This window comes from Pyxicephalus adspersus, chromosome 12 (assembly GCF_032062135.1).
Source record: "Pyxicephalus adspersus chromosome 12, UCB_Pads_2.0, whole genome shotgun sequence".
NCBI lineage: Eukaryota > Metazoa > Chordata > Amphibia > Anura > Pyxicephalidae > Pyxicephalus > Pyxicephalus adspersus.
In genome coordinates this window covers 1,568,830-1,588,186 of record NC_092869.1, presented here as the reverse complement: position 1 = coordinate 1,588,186, position 19,357 = coordinate 1,568,830, and the positions used below count along the sequence as shown (strand labels likewise).

The 19,357-nt window shown below is 47.5% G+C and overlaps 4 protein-coding genes across 5 annotated transcripts in view; 2 read left to right on the top strand and 2 right to left on the bottom strand.

Annotated features, from left to right (window-relative positions):
- DEDD (death effector domain containing) overlaps nt 1-5,031 on the top strand; it is a 6,573-nt gene extending 1,542 nt beyond the window's left edge. The window contains exons 2-5 of one of the 2 annotated variants that reach the window (XM_072428083.1): nt 764-1,181; nt 2,125-2,232; nt 2,324-2,473; nt 3,151-5,031. In XM_072428083.1, the coding sequence (XP_072284184.1) occupies nt 857-1,181; nt 2,125-2,232; nt 2,324-2,473; nt 3,151-3,527 (960 nt within the window). In that variant the 5' untranslated portion in view covers nt 764-856 and the 3' untranslated portion in view covers nt 3,528-5,031. The remainder of the gene's footprint in view (nt 1-763; nt 1,182-2,124; nt 2,233-2,323; nt 2,474-3,150) is intronic. The other variant, XM_072428082.1, reaches the window with a different exon arrangement.
- Nucleotides 5,032-5,752: 721 nt separating this feature from the next.
- NIT1 (nitrilase 1) lies at nt 5,753-9,260 on the bottom strand. Its single transcript, XM_072428087.1, has 6 exons — nt 9,193-9,260; nt 8,581-8,832; nt 7,353-7,456; nt 7,032-7,165; nt 6,824-6,949; nt 5,753-6,386 (listed from the first exon to the last, which is right to left on the bottom strand). Exons 1-6 carry the CDS (start codon nt 9,225-9,227, stop codon nt 6,117-6,119), a joined length of 921 nt encoding a protein of 306 aa, XP_072284188.1. The 5' UTR covers nt 9,228-9,260; the 3' UTR covers nt 5,753-6,116.
- Nucleotides 9,240-11,286, top strand: PFDN2 (prefoldin subunit 2). The gene is made up of 4 exons (XM_072428088.1): nt 9,240-9,368; nt 9,893-9,981; nt 10,343-10,466; nt 10,883-11,286. The coding sequence occupies exons 1-4, from the start codon at nt 9,330-9,332 to the stop codon at nt 11,057-11,059; spliced, it is 429 nt and encodes a 142-aa protein (XP_072284189.1). The 5' UTR covers nt 9,240-9,329; the 3' UTR covers nt 11,060-11,286.
- Nucleotides 11,287-11,371: 85 nt separating this feature from the next.
- KLHDC9 (kelch domain containing 9) lies at nt 11,372-14,579 on the bottom strand. Its single transcript, XM_072428086.1, has 5 exons — nt 14,462-14,579; nt 13,520-14,030; nt 13,055-13,223; nt 12,455-12,653; nt 11,372-11,782 (listed from the first exon to the last, which is right to left on the bottom strand). The coding sequence occupies exons 2-5, from the start codon at nt 14,020-14,022 to the stop codon at nt 11,616-11,618; spliced, it is 1,038 nt and encodes a 345-aa protein (XP_072284187.1). The 5' UTR covers nt 14,023-14,030; nt 14,462-14,579; the 3' UTR covers nt 11,372-11,615.
- Nucleotides 14,580-19,357: the final 4,778 nt, after the last annotated feature.

Sequence of the window (19,357 nt, the reverse complement as noted above, 5' to 3'; positions counted from 1 at the left end):
CATTCCTGTGTAGTCATCTGGACAGGAAGTGAGGGAAATCTCAGCAGGGTACATGGCAAAGGCTTTACCTCATTGGTGGGTAAGATTATACATTATACACACCGGGGTGGGCACACCATGTCAGTCTGTCAGTAGCCTGGTGTGGTCTGGGCATGAAGGGGCAATAATTGGGGCAGATGTGAGGTGTGAAGCTGCAGGAATTGGGGTCACTCTGGGGTGTGATGATGCATGAATCAGGAGATCTGGGGGGAGGAGGCAAAAGTGCAAGAATTGGGGCAGATTTGAGGTCTGATGTGCAGTTTTTTTTTTTAACTATCACGGAAAAAAAAAAATCCAACAGGAAGTGACCCCTAATTATCCCCCTTCTCCAGTGTCACTGTCTGTTCCTGTCAGCCATTTGCTTCCCCTATTTATCCTACTGCGCTGCGTAATATGTTGGCGCCATTTAATACTAATGCTGCTCTATGAATGACCTGTGGTATAGCGCCACCTAAAGGCCAGTTTGTGGAATGTTTCCGCTCCCCCTTGTGCGTCCTCGCTGATCCCGCTTTGGAAAGCTCGTATCCTCGGGGAGTGCTGAGAATGCAGAGCAGGCGTGGGAATAAAGGGTTCAATGGCCCCGGGGCTTGAGGAAGGCCCCTGACAGGCTAAAGATTGGCTCGGGTGTGTTGTTTTGTCCACTCGGTGACAGGTTCCCTTGACCTCTTCTTCCTCTTTCGTCATGTGACCTCCCGATAACCCTAACACGCCTCTTCTTCCCCAGCAGAAATAAGCGGCCATATTGCAGTGCCACCTGGCAGAAGCGGTGGTGGCGTCAGAGCGAAAGAAGAGAGCGTCCGGCCCCCATCGCCCGGTGATGGCGCTCCAGAAGCGGAGCCGGGACCAAGCCTGGCCGGAGGAAGCGGGTGACAAGGAGCATGGCCTTTACAGCTTGCACCGGATGTTTGACATTGTGGGGACGCACCTTACGCACCGGGACGTGCGGGTCCTCTCCTTCCTCTTTGTGGACGTTATAGACGATTATGAGCGCGGAATGATCCGCACTGGGCGGGACTTTTTGCTGGCCCTGGAGAGGCAGGGCCGCTGCGACGAGACAAACTTTCGCCAAGTCCTCCAGCTCTTACGGATTATAACGCGGCATGACCTGCTACCCTACGTCACCCTTAAGAGGAGGCGGGCCGGTGAGTTCTGATGGGGCGATTGTGAGGAGCCGTATGCTCCTTTCTCATTGGTCGAAAAGGAGGTGTGGCCTATTTGTGACCAGGGTCAAACCGTTTAGGTCTTTAAGTTCTGGATAAAAAAATTTTTGTGGTAGCCATTGGGGGGATTATACTCCTCTTCCTGTCCCATGACAAAAAAAAGGGGCTTTTTGTCACTGGGGTAACTGGCTTCAAACATCCCCCCACTCCTGTTTTTTGTGGACCACTAGAGATTTTCTCGGACCAGGACGTGGAGGAAAATATCCCCAATGGAGACCCCCAACCTAACATAGGTGTTGCCTCTTCATTGGATGGGGTGTTGAAGGATTAGACTCCACCCCCTAGGTTCCTGTTGCTGTTTGTGAGATTGGCAGGCAGCTCATGGCAGGAGGAGGGGGTCAGCAAAGTTCAGTGGGTGGGGTTATGCAAATATCATTGATGGGTTTTTGTCAGAAGTGGTGGGCATCAATAGGTAGGTTATATTTACATGTCATGCTGAACCTACGTAGGTTAAAGAACTAAAATCCAAGAAATGAAAAGGGCGGGCCAAGGACAGTTAAGATGGGAAGTAAGGGCTAGATGATAATGGATGTCCTCCAGTTAGAAAAAGAAGTGGACTGATTAACTGCAGCTTCTAATGTACATTGAGAGCAGTGAAATCAGAGAAAGTGATGTCAGTCCAGAGGAGGAGCCGTCTGAACGGAAGGCTGGAAGGCAGTTCAAACCTTTGAATATTTTATTTTTAATACAGCTCTGGCTCCTCGTGGGTGGGGCCAGATGCAGGAACTATAGTGGGAGTTTGTGGAGTGCCTTGGTGATATAAGGAAGTGGCGGGTCACTTTTCCAATCATACTCCTCTGTAAAATTTGACATTTGGTGGCCGGGTTTTGCTCTCAGACCATTCACTGTTTCCTTGTGCCCACAGTATGCCCAGATCTTGTAGACAAATACCTCGAAGAGACGTCTATTCACTACATGATGCCGCGGACGCACAGCAGCGGAGAGTCCAGTACGGAGCACTTGCGCTCGCCTGGTAAGAGCCACGACCTGGGCCATGGGGGGGGTCTTCAGGTTTTTGATGATGGGCTGGTGTAACCCTTTTCTGTCTGTGTTCTCTAATCCAGCAGCCCCACCTCACCACCCCATGGTGTGTTCTCCTTCCTCCGGACCCCAAATCTGCACTAAGAGGCCTGGACGGGGAAGACCGCCCCTCAGCAGCCAGAAGAGGAGGAGGAAATCCATCACGCCGGACCCAAAGGAAAAGCAAACATGTGGTAGGTGCTTAATACTAAAAATAACTTGTCCGGTGTTCATCATTGGAAGGTTCTGGTCCAATTAAAAAGCAGCTCAATTAAATAGGGTATTGGTTGGGTCCGTGGTTTTTGGCTTCCCCAATGGCCTTTATCTACCATTACAGCTTTCTGGGGCCCACACAGTATTTTTCAGGTTTCCAACACCCCTACAATGTCCAGGTTCTGCAATTAGCCCCTACTATAGTTCTCCTTTCATAGCACCCCCATACTGCTCTCTGCTTACTGCCCCCTCCTTGCAGTGCAGAGTATTGCATGCTAAATAATTCAATGCACCCGTCCTGATCTAGATTGCAGTCCTCCCGCATCCACATGCACAACCATTGCTCTTGCCAAGCACTGGGGAGGGCAAATATGGGGGTGAGGTCAGTGAACAGTGAACCTCCCCACTTCCTGTCTGACGCCCCTAAAGACAGGAAATAAAATGATGAGCTTTCCCCATTGGTCTGTGTCCCCGTCTGGAATATTTCTTCACTTCCTCTCTAATATAATAAAGCCAGGCAGAAAAATTGTGAGCAATGTCTTTTGTTTTTTATGGGCATCAAACAGGAAGTAAAATAGTCTTCCCCTCTTACAATGCTGGTCCTAGATATTTTTCTGGTCAGGCTGGTGACGGTTATTTTTTCTTCTCCCACGGGCAGATATCCGGCTGCGAGTACGGGCAGAGTACTGCCAGCATGAGACGGCACTACAAGGCAACGTCTTCTCCAACAAACAGGACCCCCTGGAACGCCAATTTGAGCGTTTCAACCAGGCCAACACCATCCTAAAATCCCGGGACCTGGGCTCCATCATCTGCGACATCAAATTCTCCGAGCTCACCTACCTGGACGCCTTCTGGCGCGACTACATCAACGGCTCTCTATTGGAGGCGCTCAAAGGCGTCTTCATAACGGACTCCCTCAAGCAAGCCGTGGGCCACGAGGCCATCAAGCTGCTGGTCAATGTGGACGAGGAAGACTACGAAATCGGGCGGCAAAAACTTCTTCGGAACTTGATGATGCAAAGCACGCTGTGACACCAACCCCCTCCTTTTTTTTTGTTGGGGGAGGGGAGGGAAAGAGGGCTGCGGGAGGGGCGGAGCTACAATGACACTTAGCGCCGCTCAGCACTTAGCGGCTCCTAAAGTCGGATCCATCACCAATTTTTTTCAGTACTTTTTTTTTTATATAATGAAAAAGTGAGAAAAAAAAATCTATAAATCTATTGGAGGTGAGCACTGTGTTGCTTGAGGGTAGAGCGGCCCGCTGTCACTATGCGCCTATAATATAACTCTATTTATGTACTTGTATAGATATATATATACCGGCCCCATCGGTCTAATCACGCCTGTAGGCACCTATTACCGCGCAGAGGGTCCCTCTGGTCATGTGACCCAGATCCATGCAGCACCTTTGGGAACTTCCACTCGCTGTCTCTGTATTTTTGTTTTGGAAAACGGCGCCCGGCCGCACCAAAGGTTTTTTTTTTTTTTTGTATTTGCATTTCAAAAAGTTTGCAAGGGTTGCGTGTGGCTACGATGGTTTTTTGGAAAGAGGGGGCCTGGTTAAAAAATAAAAAAATTGCACTTTGATGTTCACTATAGCAAAGGGGAGCATAGGGGGTCTCCGTGTTCTCCCCAGACCCTTTTAGCTGGGCACCCCCAGCAGATTCTTCCCTCCCAGCCTAAAATAATTTGGGGGAAAAAATTCAAAAACATTTTGGATAGATTGCGGAGAGACCGGAACCTTCATTGGAATTTTTTTTTATCTGGGAGAGTTATTGGTGCAGACCATTCACCATTCCAACAAGGGCTCAATCCACGCAAAAGCCCTCGTGGGCTGTCTGTCCAATCTGGGCACGGTGGGTGTGCAAAAAACTGGAAACCCGCTATGGGAATTTAAAAAAAAAAAAATTGTGTTCTGGGAAAAATTACAATACCCCTGTAGAGACCCCCCCAAAAAAAATGCCCACACACGGCAGGGTTGTCCAGTTTGGAAAAAAGAAAAACCGTTGCAATTTTTTTTTATATAAGCAGGCCGGTGCGTTGCAGCATTGCCTTAACCCCCATCGTTCCACTCTGTGAAAAAAACACTACTCAGTCCTTGTCCATTTATTTTTGGCCACACGCGACCGTTTTCCCTCCTAGATAATAAATTTTTTGTTTTTATGAGTAAATCAGTTTACATTTCCTGCAGCTGCATCTGAGCTGCGCCTGCGATTCTCCCTCAAGCCTGAAGAACGTTCTCTCTTCTTCCTCCTCAGCACTTATCTTCGTTCTTTTTGCAATACTGACGCTGTTTGGTGTCACCGAGATAAAAAGAAAAACTCCAAAAATTTACTGATTGTATGTTGTACAAGGACGCGTGGGAAAAAACGACGCATTGATTATTTTGGCTAGAACAAGTTGATCTGTGTGATGTCGGAGTCTCGTCCTTTTTGTCAGTGTTATGTTTATTTCTGTTTTTTTTTTCTGTTTTGTTTTTTTTTGCCCTCTCGGCTGCTTCTGAAAAGTGGGAGATTAAAAAAAAAAATTTAAACTTTGCAATATTCACCCTCTTCTGATTGAATTGACTTTTTAGTATTTGACCATTTCATTGATCAACCTCCAGTATGCTGGAATAAAATCAGGTGTGTCTATGCCTGTTGCTATTGATGGTTTTTGGTGAAAGCGTTGGGCCGTTTGGTAAGTTGTGGTGATTGGTTGGGCATGTGGCATGTAGCACTAAACTTCTGATGTTGCCACACAGCCCCTCTGGGTTCTGTGCTAAAAAGATAGTCTCCGGGGCTCCCCCTTTAGGCCCCTGGAAATACAACACTTTCATTGTGCCAATGCGCAGGGCCCCAGGGCCAATTTAATTGCTGGAACCCCCAGTGCTTAATGGTGGATGCCAGGCACATCGTACACATCTAAAGCTCCTGTTTTGGGCAAATGGTTATAATAGTGGCCTGGGGTGACAAGGTGGCACGTGGGTTGGATACAATGAGCAGCCTGGTGGAGGTGCTATAATGGGGCTTACTGACCACCTATGGAAGGGGGGGGGTGGGGCATTGTCAACCAGTGTGATTTACCTTCTTGCCCCAACACCCACTGACCACACCCCTTTAATTGTCCATTCATCCGCCATCACTAGATCTCCACCTCTGGGGTTGCAAACCCTGAGGGAACTGGAGCCTTTCACTCTTAGATTTGCCCCTTCGTTCTGCGCCGCCATGGCATCCACACCACAGGGGCAAGGAGCTCCAGAAATAACAGGCTTGCTGTAGATGAAATGTGAAAATAATTTATTTAGATCACATGTGAAGAATTAAGTCTCTTGGTTGGGTGATATTAGGCCCTGCCCTAATATTCATGTGAAATATTGAGCCCCGCCTCCTATACCAACCAGGCTCCGCCCTTTATGCAAATAAATGGTAAATTTTTTTATTATTTTCTATTGACAGTATATAGACCGTGCACACCTAGGCTCAGGGGCGTACCTAACAGGTGCCATTAGGGACCGCCCCAAATCCACAGAGTCATCATCACTTCATCCAATCCAGCATCTGCTTCCACACCCCTTCAGTGTTTTATATATTATTACAGGTTAAACATCCAAGTGATTGATTACATATTTCTGACTTTCCCTCACCCTGGGGTCTTTGTAGCGGCTCCTCCATACAGCTCAGGCCTGCGGTGATTCTGCACCGGCATCTCCTGCCGCACGCGGTGCAGGTAAGGAAGGTTGATCTCAGCGTAGCACACACCGGGCCCATCCCGGCACTGTGCTATCACTGCGCCCCATGGGTCAACTACCATGGCGTGGCCATACGAAGTCCTGCGCTGGTTGTGGCTGCCGGTCTGTGCCGCAGCCACCACGTAACACTGATTTTCAATGGCACGGGCCCTCAGAAGCACCTGTGGGGTCAAAGCGGAGGTCAGTGGATTGTTAGAATATCTGAGGCACTACAGCCTATAAAACTGATTCGGGGCCCCATGGGCGCTGCTTTGGATTTTAAATTTAGATGGTATGCCTACCCACCAAGTAATTACCCCAAGCTGGTGTAAACTTGGCCCTGGTCTTCCCCAAGTGTGGTGTTGCCCCCTATAGTTCTCATAGATTAAGGAGTCATGTGACCAGAGGCCACACACCACCCTCAGCCCTGACGAGTGGCTGCCATGCTCTGACCTTGATTAGAAGTCTATTGTATACCTTAACTATCTGCCACCCCATGTGATGTCTCCTGCACCATCCTGATTGGCTCCCTCACCCATGAGCAGCACTGCCCCTCAGGTACTCAGTCTCCATCAATTTTTGGTTCCTGTCACCTCTGACCACCCTCATACAGACCAACCTCCCAGTGTGCCATCCCAGTTGTGACAGTGAAGGCAGAGGGGTAGGTGAGGACTTCCGCTCCATCCCTGGACAGCGCCAGCGACATCTCAGGAAAGCGAAGATCGTAGCAAACGCCCAGCCCGACCTAAAAAACACAAATCCTGCGTCAGAGATTCACATCATTGAACATTGCTACTACAATATTCACTGTAGATAAGAGTGCCCACCTTTCCCACTGGTGTGCAGATAGGGGGCGCCAGCTCTGACCCCGGGATGGTGAAATTGCTTTCCTTCAGTGACACCCCACTCTTCAGCTCCACATCAAACAGATGAGCCTTGCGGTAGACGGACCGGATGTTCCCTGTAAAGAGACAAAAGGAAGTGAGAAAATCTTAGTTGTCAACCAGAACTGGTGACCCCGTTGTAAGACTGCTTCTCACTTCTTGGCTCGGGGACACCAGGATGTGGTTGAGGTGTCCTTCTATGAACAGGAAGTTGTGATTCCCAGCATACACTGGTATGACCGGTTCTCTTTACACACTCCTTACCTTTGTCATCCAGGATGAGGTGGCAGTTGAAGATCCGGCGGTCGTTGTCCCAGTCGGAGCCCTTTTCGTGGAATCCACCCAGAGACAGCCAGAGGCGACATTCCCTAACATTCGGAGAGATCCAACAATCAGGACCTAAACCTGACCAATGAGGAGAGGCTGGGATAGTAAAGAGGAGGGGCCAGAAGATTTTTGGGGAGGAGCTGAGGCTGTAGAGGGGAGGGGCCAGGGCAGTGCTGTGGTATTTTTGGGTAATATTGGAGAGCAACCTCCGAGGTGCTGGGGAGTGGCCGTGCGGGGATAAGTGGGGCTGGGGCAGTACTGGGAAGTGACCAAGGAAACACTGAGAATAGCTGGGATTGCTCCCGGGCAGGGCTGACATTTACCCTGTTTCCCCTATGATAAGGCACTGTCCTATATTTTCTGAAATGCCAAAATATGCCCTAGGTCTTATTTTCAGGGGGATGTCTTATTTTTCCATGAAGACTACAGTACACATTTATTGTTGAAAATCACTCATATGTCATTGATTGTTCCCTTTCTGATCACTCATGTGCCATTCGTTGTCCCCTTCTGATCACTGACTCGCCGGGTAACAGACTCTCTTAGGGCAGGGATCAGCAGCTTGCTTGTCCTTTGAAGTTACGTTCAGTTTCACTCTGCAATGCAGCCAGCATCGAGGAGTCACACAGAGGCACACAGTATCAGGTATCGGAGGATGTCTTATTTGCGGGGGGTGCTTTATTTTAATTGTTTGAACAAAAATCAGGGGGTGGCTTATTTGATGGGGATGCCTTATCATCGGGGAAACACGGTAGTTATGGAGGGGCTGGTAAGTAAATTTAGAGGTGGTTGAGGGGTCAAAGCTTTGCTAGGGAGGGGCTTGGAAGGTGTTAGGAAAGGGGCTGGGTAATCCTCTGGGTTTCATTGGGGGCACTGCAGAGGGACCAGAACTGTGTTTAGGAGGGCCCAGGACAGCGCTGGGGAGAAGCTGGGGTTGTGCATGGGAGGTGCTGCAGCTGTGCATGGGAGGGGTCAAGTCAACACTGGGGGAAGCTGGAGCTGGGCATAGGAAGGGCCAGGGCAGTGCTGAAACTGCATGGGAGGGGCCAAAGCAGCATTGGGGAGAGGCTGTGCATGGGAGGGACCAGTGCAATTCTAGGGAGGGGCTAGAGTTGTGCATGGGAGGGGCCAGATTAGTGCTTGGGAGGGGGTGTCACGGTCTCACCTTGCCAGATCTGAGTAGCGCTCTATCAGCCCCCCCTGCAGGGTTTCCGCCAGGCTCAGCGTCTCTTCTGTGCTGCCGCCAATATAATCGAAGGCCTCGGGCAGGAAGACCATGGCGGCGCTTTGGGCGGAGGCCTCTCGGATGAGGGCGGAGCAGGTAGAGAAGTTGTCCTCCTTGTTGGCAGTGGACGTCACCTGGCAGACGGCGATCAGGGGGCTCCGCGCGGCGCACATGGCCGACATCTTTCGGAAACTTTTTAAATAGAAATCAGAATTGTTATTTATTTATTTCCCGCTATTTCCCCCCCAATGTTCCAATATGGAGGGACCAGAGAAGGGCCGATTAAGAGGACCTGTATAGGCTGCGTATAATCAATCTTCCAGTGGGGATTGGCAGGCACAATAAAGAGGACCTGTCTGTCTCTATATATTGAAGGGAAATCTTTCAAGTTGTCCATGACTTCCTATGTAGTGACCCCAACTACCTTAATTTCCTGTCCTGGTGTCACAGCAAGGGAGGAACAATTTCCTCCAATCAGAATTCAGACAGAAATACCTCTCCCCACCTCCCACAGCTAAGCTTGGAAGGATTGTTTAGGGTGCAGCCACTCACCCCAGCACACACCACAGCCTCCCACCGAGCCTCATCCGCACTCTGCCCTTAGTCAAGATGGCGGACAGAGGCGGGGCGGCCAGAAGTCACGAGGTTTAACGACTTCCGGCGGCGAGCAGAAACCTAGTGGAGGAGAGATGGCGAGTGCGGCGGCTAAGCAGATTGCGGCGGAGCAGGTGAGGGGGAGATGTCCCATATTGTCACCCCAGGGGGGGGTAAAAGAAGGAGCAACGTGTCATCAGGGGGTGACTAGAAGTCTCACCCTGCCATTCATCCTATAGTGACGAGTGAGAACAATATCACCCAGCATGGCCTGTTATACAGGGGGACTACAGCTCCCAGCATGCCTTGCTCCTCTATACAGATGTACTACAGATCCCAGCATGCCCTGCTGTTCTATACAAATGTACCACAGATCTCAGCATGCCTTGCTCCTCTATACAGGAGGACTATAGCTCTCAGCATGCCTTGCTCCTCTCCTACAGGGGGACTACAGCTCCCAGCATGCCTTCCTCCCTTCAGTATACAGTTGTAGAGCTCAGAAGTCTGATGACAGTTTCCCTTCCCCCCTTCCAGAAAAAAAACATATTATTTGGGGTTCACCCAGGACAGAAAGGATCCCCCATTGACATTTCCCAGCCTCCTTTTTGCAGGTTGGAGTTCCCTTTTACTTCTCTAACCTTACAATGTCGCTCCATAGGTGGTGGCGGGGTTCAATCGCCTGCGGCAGGAGCAGAGGGGTTTGGCCTCCAAGGCGGCGGAGCTGGAGATGGAGCTGAGTGAACACACGTGAGTACCGTCACCTGCAAGGGGCAATGAGAAGCGGACTGTGTGAATGCTGCCCCCTAGAGTGGTGCCCACTTCCATGGGGTGGGGGGTGTGTACCCCCAATATAGAGCCAGAGAAGACTCTCAAAGCTGGGAAGCCCCCTCACTGATCTCCCGATGGGGACTTTTAGCTCCTTAGTGTGCCCAACCCATCTCAGAGGCCCCTTTACAGGAAGAGGCGGACCCACTTCTGCTGCACAGGTGGGGTTTCTGTTTTTCTGGCCACACTTAGAATTTTGGAAAGTCGGTTCCCGATGGGAGGACATGATTGCTCTGTGAATGTCAGGGGGTCGGCCCCAGCTAATCGTCCATCTCTGTCACAGGTTGGTGATTGACACCCTGCGGGACGTTGACCAGAACAGGAAGTGTTACCGCATGGTTGGAGGGGTCCTGGTGGAGCGGACCGTGAAAGAGGTGCTGCCAGCATTGGAGAACAACAAAGATCAGGTGAGCTGGGACCCCGGTGCCTCCGAGATGAGGGGATTCTTCGGGTAGGCGCCATATTGGTTTAGGGCTGAATAGTGAAATTCTGATAAATGTGATGGCTACTTCAGGAGCCTGTTCATAGCCATTAGATACAACCCCCAGGCTCCGCCTCCTTCCTGTTTGAGCTATTAGTGACATGGGCCACGCCCACCCCTGTCCTGTCAAAGTACAACAAAGCCCCTCCCCTTTACATTAGTAGCCCCACCCCCTGCAAGCCTGATTTCCTCTGGCTGATACGAAGTTATTATTCAGTGCAGCTCATCACTAAACATATGACCTGTGTGCAAAGCTTCAGATGGAAGCTGTCGTCCCCAATTCCACTGAATAGGTTCACCCATGGGGCTTGCCACACATAACCCCGCCTCCTCTCATCGCAGATCAACAAAATCATCGAGACGCTGAGCACGCAGCTGCAGGCCAAGGGGCGCGAGCTGAACGAGTACCGGGAGAAGCACAATATCCGCCTGATGGGGGAGGACGACCAGAAGCAGCCGCCAAAAGACGGAGACGGCTCCGGTTCCAAGACCAGCTCGGCCGGCGTCCTGGTCTCCTGATCCCTGCGGGCATCGCAACCCGTCCGCCACAGACTGTCTCGTCTTGCTGCGCACTTGTTACAGCGGGAAATCTTGCGGCTTTGCTGCAAACGAAGGCGTCAGATTCAGCGTCATGCTGCAGATTTGACGGTTTGGGGGATTCACACTGAAATTGGAGCTGTTGGCCTTTTTTTTTTTTTTTTTTTGGTTCTTATATTATTGTGTTAAATAAAGTTTGTTGTATCGGTTTTACTTGTGTTATCTTTTTAAAATAAAGTTTTGCATGCAGATTGCCCATTCAGCAGCCGCCCATCTGCCACTCTGAACAGCTGAGCGATCATGTGGGCGGCTATTTTAAACTCTGGGTGCCAATACCTTCTGGGCCCAATGTTGTAAGTCTCCACCAGTGTCCCATTGGGGTCTATTACCTGCGGGTATTTTAAGTGAACCTGTCATCGGATAAGTGTTTCTGTACAATCTTTATTTAAAAATGTTCTTTTACATATATATTTTTTTTTCTTGATTTGCTGCTGCAAGCAATGCCGCTCTTCCGGGCCCATCAATCAAAATCCCCATCTCATAAACTGATATCCAGCATGCAAATCTCTGGACACGGTGTCTTGCCATCAGCACCAAATCCGCCCACAACGTACAGGCAATGGTTAACTAGGCAGGTCCGATGGCCGACTCTCTTGTGCTGGGGATTGGACCCAGGAAACTGGAACCAGGACGGGGGGGAGGTGCCTGCAAAAAATAAAAAATTACAAAAGTCGGAGAATGAAACCACCGAACACAATATTGTATATCCTTAAAGGGACCCCTGGTGAGGAGGGGGGTATGTCTGGGTACTTGTAGGCAGTTATGGGCCCAGCTGGGACTTTGAGGGGCATTAGGTTGCACAGGAAGCTTTCTAACCCACAGGTTCCTGGGACAATGAATGGCAAATTACGGGGCCAGTCTTTTGCTACATGACAAGGCCACCACGTTTCAGAAGACTTCCTTCACCAGGGCTTGAATACAGGATAACAGGGCCCTGGATGGCCACGATGAAAACATAAAAAGACTAATACATTGAGAAAAATAACACAAAAGTTTCACTTGAACCAAATTTTGCATTGCGGCCATGATGCAGGGAGCCCAAAACCCTGCAATGTGTCAGCCTTTTTTTTCTGGCCCTGCTGAAACACATCAGCCATTTTTATTGGTTGCAATGACCAATAAGAATTTTATTCTGGATCCTCACTAGATGGCCTCTGGGTAGCTTGCAGCCATCACTGCCATGCTTGGGTGGTTTATAATAAAGTCATCAACCAAAATTCCCTTACCTTATTTTTACACTAGGGGGAGCTATACACCCCGCACTAGATGTAGCTGAGGTTGGTTAGGAATGGATAGGTACTTCTAGAGCCAACTCACGTGTATCCCCAATATAGAGGTCATTACAAACAGCATCCCGGCCCCTGGACAGAGTCTCTCCACCGAATACAACCACAAACGGGCCAATCACAGAGCATGAATGATGCCTCAGATTTTTGGGCTCGGCTCGTTTTGCCCCCTTGGTGGACACAAGCCTTGTTAGCTGCTCCGTCAGTTGGGCACATGGCTCCGTGTTTTCCTGTGAGGAACAAAAATATACCCATGACATTTTGAAGAATCTATTCAGTTGACAAACATTTTATCCATAACATTTACCAAAATTTTGTTCAGTTTTTATTCCTCTTAAAGTGTGAAAATTTCCCTTACCTGAATTTGGCTTTGGAGTTGTCACTGAATAGTTGAATGTTAAAATTCATCATGCGCCCTCTAGAGGATTCTCCTTAGAAGTATAAGGGGGCACAGCACTGGGATGTTAAGAACCCCTCATAATGGGCACAGCAGATGTACAAAACTGGGAACTTAGCACAGTCCTTGTCGGGAGCCCCCATAAAGGGCACAGAAGGGGTACAGACCCAGGGCAATTCCCCCCAAAAAAGACAATACAACCTGCCAAGGACGGGGCTGACCTCTGATACCCACCTGAACTTTATCCTGGCCCCAGTGTCCAACCACTTCAACTGTAGCAGACTCTCGTCCTCCAAAAACATAGAGGGAGTACCCAACTTTTTTGGTACGTTTTGCGCCGTCCCTCACAAGAACGGCAGAGTGCCCAGACCGGGATGCCGTGTGCCATTCCTCCTCCTTGTACCTTGGAAACAAAGAAAATCTGTCACAAATGTTACCTTTTGTTTGAGGAACGCTAGTACTTCACTTGGTATTATGAGGTTGCTTTAAATATCTGAAAAGCCACACCCCTGAGGAATATATGAGACCGCCTCCAAACAGTAGAGCCCACCCCCAAGGATACAGTTACTACATAAGAGCTTTCACAGGTCCTTGGTAGCAAAAACAATGTTTTGGTTGAAGATTACTGAACTATTAAAGCTTTGATGGGACAACCATGTGGAGGGGGGCAAATATGGACGGGAAGAGAGAATTACTTACGAGTAGGTCTTGGGGCCAGGGTTTACCCGCAGGGTATACACGCTAGCATACCGCCTCTGTGTCCGCAGTCCTCCCTCCCTGCCGACTACGCACAACTCCTTGTCAGAAATCTTGGTACACGAGTGGCTACTCAGCCCCACTGGAGGGTCATTGGGCCCTTCACTGTTCCACATCGCCCACTCTGTGGTCTCGGTGTCGTAGCCCAGGATGGAGGACAGACGCCGCGAGCCGTCCCAACCCCCCACCATGCACAACCACCTCTCCTCCAGCGGGACGGCTTCATGGTGGCTCCTCCGGGCCCCAACCTCTGGGACATTTCCACATATTGACTTCTGCTCAGGGTCAAAGATCACAACATCCCCAAGTGGAGGTTCTTTGGGGTCTCCTGATCTGACGCCGCCATATAAATAGAGTTTACCCCTGATAGGAGTGCAGGTGTGGAACGCACGGGCAAACTGGGCATCTTGGGCAATTGGGGTCCATGTCCAATGAGGGGCCGTCATGGGGAGTCCTAAAGAGGGGAAAATTTAGGAAAATCAAAACAAAATTGGTTATGTAGCCCTCCCTTCCCACATTGCCACCACCATGTTTAATAATGCAGCCAGACAAAGGGACCCCCAAATTCCCAGAGATACCCCCCTATTCTAAGTCCACCCCAGAGGATCCCACAGCCATCAATGAACCTTCAGCCCCCATGACCCACACCGTGACCGGATGTCCTTCCTTTTTTGGGTAGCTATTGACCCTGCATGTAGGGGGCATATACTGTTCATTTGTTGCCCCATATAGCCCCCACCCACCCCTGTCAGGAGCAATTGTACCCAGATGATCAATGTGATTCCTCCGCCTGTCATGGATTGTTCTGATTGGTGCATTCAGGAATCTCACACCCATACAGTACGGAGGAATTGTCATGCTGCTCTATTAACTGTCTGCACTCACCAGATTCCGGAATGTCTCTGTGATCCCGCTACCATGGCGACAACCCCAGCAACTGTCACGTCTCCCTAGCAACAACTGCCTGAGGAAGGATCCTTGCTCCAAATGTGCTTAGTGTGCACCACGCCCATCCAACCCACTGCCAGCCGCCGTCTAGCCGCATAACCTGCAATGTCACCGAGACTGCCCCCTTGTGCAGAGAAGTGGTACTGCACAGTGACCATACATGGAGAATAAGAACAGATACTGAGAATTACACCCGGGGTACAGGACAAGAGAAGTCTGGGGTAGGGGACAAGAGAAGTAGTACTGTGCAGAGTCCATACATACAGAATAATGCAGTGAATAAATCCAGTCCCCTAGCTCCCTATATTCTGGTCTCGGTGCCATTTCTCCTAAACTTTGCACAGAGCTCCGGTGTTTGGTTTTCCTCCCTTAATATTTACATAGAATTTTCTCTCTGGTTCCAAATGATAATTGGATGAGGTGGAAAATGAGATATCGCCTCTGCGTACACTGTAATATTGTCTGCGTTATTTTTTTTAATATTAGAATGCCAACTTTTTCGGTGGTAACTTTACAAGACGTCGATATTGGAATATTATTCTCATTTCTGCTTTATATATAGAACTGTAATCTATACTCGCGATGTGTTGGGTCAGCATGAGAACCCGGAACCAGAAATAGCAGCTTGTACAAATGCAGGGTAAATAAAATAAAAAATGCCCGGCTAGCAAAAAGAATGCAATTACATTTTTGTTTTTACTATTTTGGACTCCGCAGCACTAATTTGTATTGATAACATGGAATCTGCATACATGGGGGGATTTCATCTGCTCTGGATGGGTCTAGGCTTTGCTTGAATCATTTTCATTGGGTATGGGTGAATCTTCGGGTAAGTGAACCCTCTGTTCAATGCTATACCTGGCCCGAGGTCATTATTCTTATAGCTCAGAGCCGGACGTCAGTCTGTGGAGGAAGCCTGATAATAGCCCAAAGCTTTCCTATTTGTATGTCGGAGACCTCATACTATACCATAGGTGGGCACATTAGGTAAGTGTTTCTCAACCAGGGCTCCTTCTGTAAAGGTGACATTCTTCCCAATGGCCAGCAATGTAAGAGACATTTTTCCCATTGATCACCACACTGTGAGTTGTGGGTATCGTAATTTTGGAAGTGGTTCCCCAAATTATTTTAAGAATTCCCCCATGTTAAATGGTTGAGAAACTCTGCTTTAGGTTACGTTGAGAAGGTAAACCATCCTCATCATCAAGGTCATCAGTGAAGTTCTTACATCATAGAATGTCTCAACAATAAGTCAATATTTCATTTGCAAAACTACATGTTATACAATTCAATACAATTCTTGACTGCGGGTGATTGGAAAGCTCATTTGGTTTTAAAGAAATGTGCCACCATCTTTGTTTTTTTTTTCCTTGAATTCACTGGAAGACTACTTGAATGTAACAAAAATATTCTTAAAATACACTAAGTTTATGAATTGTACAACGCGATATGTCACCCAAGTATGTCGGGACCTCCTTATGACCATCCAGGCTTCACTTAGAAATTTTGGACAGAAGGAACCATCTGAAAGGGGCAGTAAGCAGATACATTTGGCTTTGATAAAAATTGAGAACACATGGCCCCATGACTGTGAAAGAAAGAGTGGAAAAGACTGAATGGCTGAGCCCAAGCTGGCCCTTCCTGTCCTTATGCTGTACATTGGTGTCTACATGCTGTCGGCCTCCATCCCTCCCAGCCATGTTGACTTTGAAATAATCCAGCTCAATTCAGACAATGAAAACAGCAAGTGGTCGAACAATAGCACCTCCGAGGTGCTAAACGTCTACGATTATGTGGCCAGGCGAATCACCATCAGGGCAGGATTGCGTTATTTCAACAGCCATCTGCCCATCCCATGGACATGCCAAGCCCCAACGTCATGCCAGCCCACCAACTGCTAGAGAGATGGCCTGCCAAGCTGGCACAAACAGCGTCACTCCATAACATTTGGTGACCAAGGAGGCAAGAAAATGGTTAGAGAGACAAACGATTAAACTTAGAGGTCCTGTCATGTGTAGGAAATATTCGAAACCCTTATATCCTCATTAGGAGTCCTCTACACCATTCACCCTTCTACAGTGGCTTTTCCAAACAACATAAAGGGGTCATCATACTTGATTTTGGGGAGATCTACAATAATCATTTCCAGTTGAATCCTGATTCCAATGTTCTGAGAAAGTTTCCAAGAGATTTCAAAGTCTGTTTTAATTTGTGACCATCTATGGAGTCAGATGATGGTACTAGATAAGAAGACCTGGCAATTGGCGTTCCCAAAGGTGCTTAGATGGGTTGAGGTCAGGATGGACACTTCAGTTCCTCACCAAACTGGCAAACCACGTCTTTATGGAGCCATATTTTGTACAGAGGTACACCCAAGGAATGGAAGGTCCCCCAAGCCCAATAACATCTTAGAAGAATGCAGTTTATAGAAACATTTAGTGATTTGTTTATATAAATGATTGGTCTGGTAAAGGCCTCAAGTGAGCCTATGGGCCAGACATCGTTGCTAGATCTCTAAATGCCATAGGCAGCTAATGAGACTTTGCCAAGAGTGGAGGTCTAGCTCAATGGAAACAAAAGACTTTGAGGTTTTATTAATAATCTCCTCATCATAACCTTGCAAAGAGAAAATGTTTGTAACAATCTTGGGTCAGGAGGAAATAAAGGACAGTGCTCATTTAAAGATGTCCAGGAGGACCTAGATGGGTACTGCTATTTGTTTCACCTGAGAAGATTCAAAAGTGCGGTAGTAGTGATTGCTTCTGAACACCAGGTCTCCTGTGGCCTCTTGGCATTTGATGATCCGGTGCCACTTTAAAGGCTGGGACACCTGATTTGTCAACTATATGAGCTTGTTGCTTACACCTTCCCGAAAGTATGGAGACCATTATAGAGTTGACCTCCATAATGGCCTCCACTCTTCTACAAGAGTGAAGTACAAGATTTTAGAGTTTAGGTACTAATAGATTGTCATGCCCAACTCATAACTGATGTTCCCCAAGGTCTTCAGTAGGGTTAGGAATGGGGATTAGTGTGGAACACTCAAGTTCTTTCACATCACACCCCTAACACCATAAGCCTGACTTATTAAAGCTCTCAAAGACTGGAGAAAATAGTCTATCCTGAGAAAACCTGGAATGGATTTGCTATTAGTTGGCAAATGTTTTCAGTCCTAGGCCAGGTTTGCTGGATGAGCAAGGTTCTCCCCCATAAGAGTTCATATCCTCCAGTCTTTGATATAGCTTTGATAGATGCAGCCCCATCTCTTTTTGAAGATGGCCTTGGGAACAATGGTTGTAGAACAGTAAGGAGTCTTCCTCAAACCTACAAGGTTGTAGGAGTACAATTGTCCAAAATATCTCTGTATAATAGAACATTGGCAGTCTCCCTCACTGGAGACACGTGTTTTGGAGTAGTAGATAAGATGGTCAGGGGGTCTACAAGCTTTTGGAGCATCACCATATGCATCACTTGTAAAACCTTGTTTACCACTTTGATCCCCCCTCACCACCACCCAACCCAGCAAAAAGAAAAAGATGGAAGCCATTCATTTTAAGTAATAATACTTTAATAAAATTAAGTTCTTAATGTCAATTCAGCACATTTAATACATTAACCCTTCCCTTCTTTGTTTTCTACAAGTTGTGCAACATCATGTATGCTTTAACTATCTGCAATAAACAAAACAAAAAAATCCATAAAACAGGACTACTATCTACTTTCTGCAAATGGCTCATGAGTTTCTATTATTTAGGATGGATTAATATGGGCGGTCGATTGGAAGAATCCCTTCGAAAGGGCCGAATTCCTGAACAACACATTGATGGCAATTTTTTTTTTTGAACATCCCAAAAGGAAGCCCTCAGTGATAGAGATATTAAGAGAAAGAACATTTTTATCAGAACTGCAGAGAAAATAAAAAATACGTCATGGACTCCTCTCGAAAAAAACTCGAAAGGGGAACAACTTCGGTTTGCAATTTGACACCAAGAGGAGACGGGATACAAGCGTCAGTCCTATGGAAGGGAACCGATTCTTAGAGAATGATGGGTGCCATAACGGAGCACCGGCCGTATTAAAATGAACAATCGTCCTTTACTATCACGTAGAAAAAATCAGATGCCATTTTTTTTTTTAAACAAAAACAAAAATCCATTTTATTTCTTCCAAATGAAAATGAAAATGGAAGAACATGACTATTTAATCTTGTCGTCTTTTACTTCCAACAAGAACAGCGCCGCGTGTACATAATGCATAATAAAATGACCAGGTTCCACCTTTTTCCTTCCCATTACTATAACTTTTTTTTTTGTGTTTTCCATGAAATGTATATAAAAGAAAACAAAAAAGAAAAAGAAAAGAGTATAAAGTGCATGAAGTATGATTATATATCCCATGATGAGTATCATTCAGGCTTGTTCAAGTAAAAGAAAAAAAAAAAAATAACGAGGACGGGGTAACAATGCAGCTAAGGTGATGCAGAATCTACTCTGGCAACCTCTAAGGTTTGAATAAAAAAAAACAAACTGGAGAATAAAGAAAACAAAAACATGTTGTAAGATACCAGCAATTATTCTATGTCATAAATCTTCCCATTTCATACAAGTATTAAATAGTCATTCGGATTTGTAATCTCTATATAAAGTTTTTTTTTGTCTTTCTTCATTAAATTTTTTTTTTTTTTAGCTTTCCACCTATGAGTTTTGGCTCAGACTGCTTAGTGTTTCCTGGGCCCTAAATGTTAAAGCTATTTGCAAAATGCAACGGGACAAGTCCAAACAAATACAACATCCCCGGCTTGTCCTCTCTCTCTCTCTCATTTATTTTTTTTTT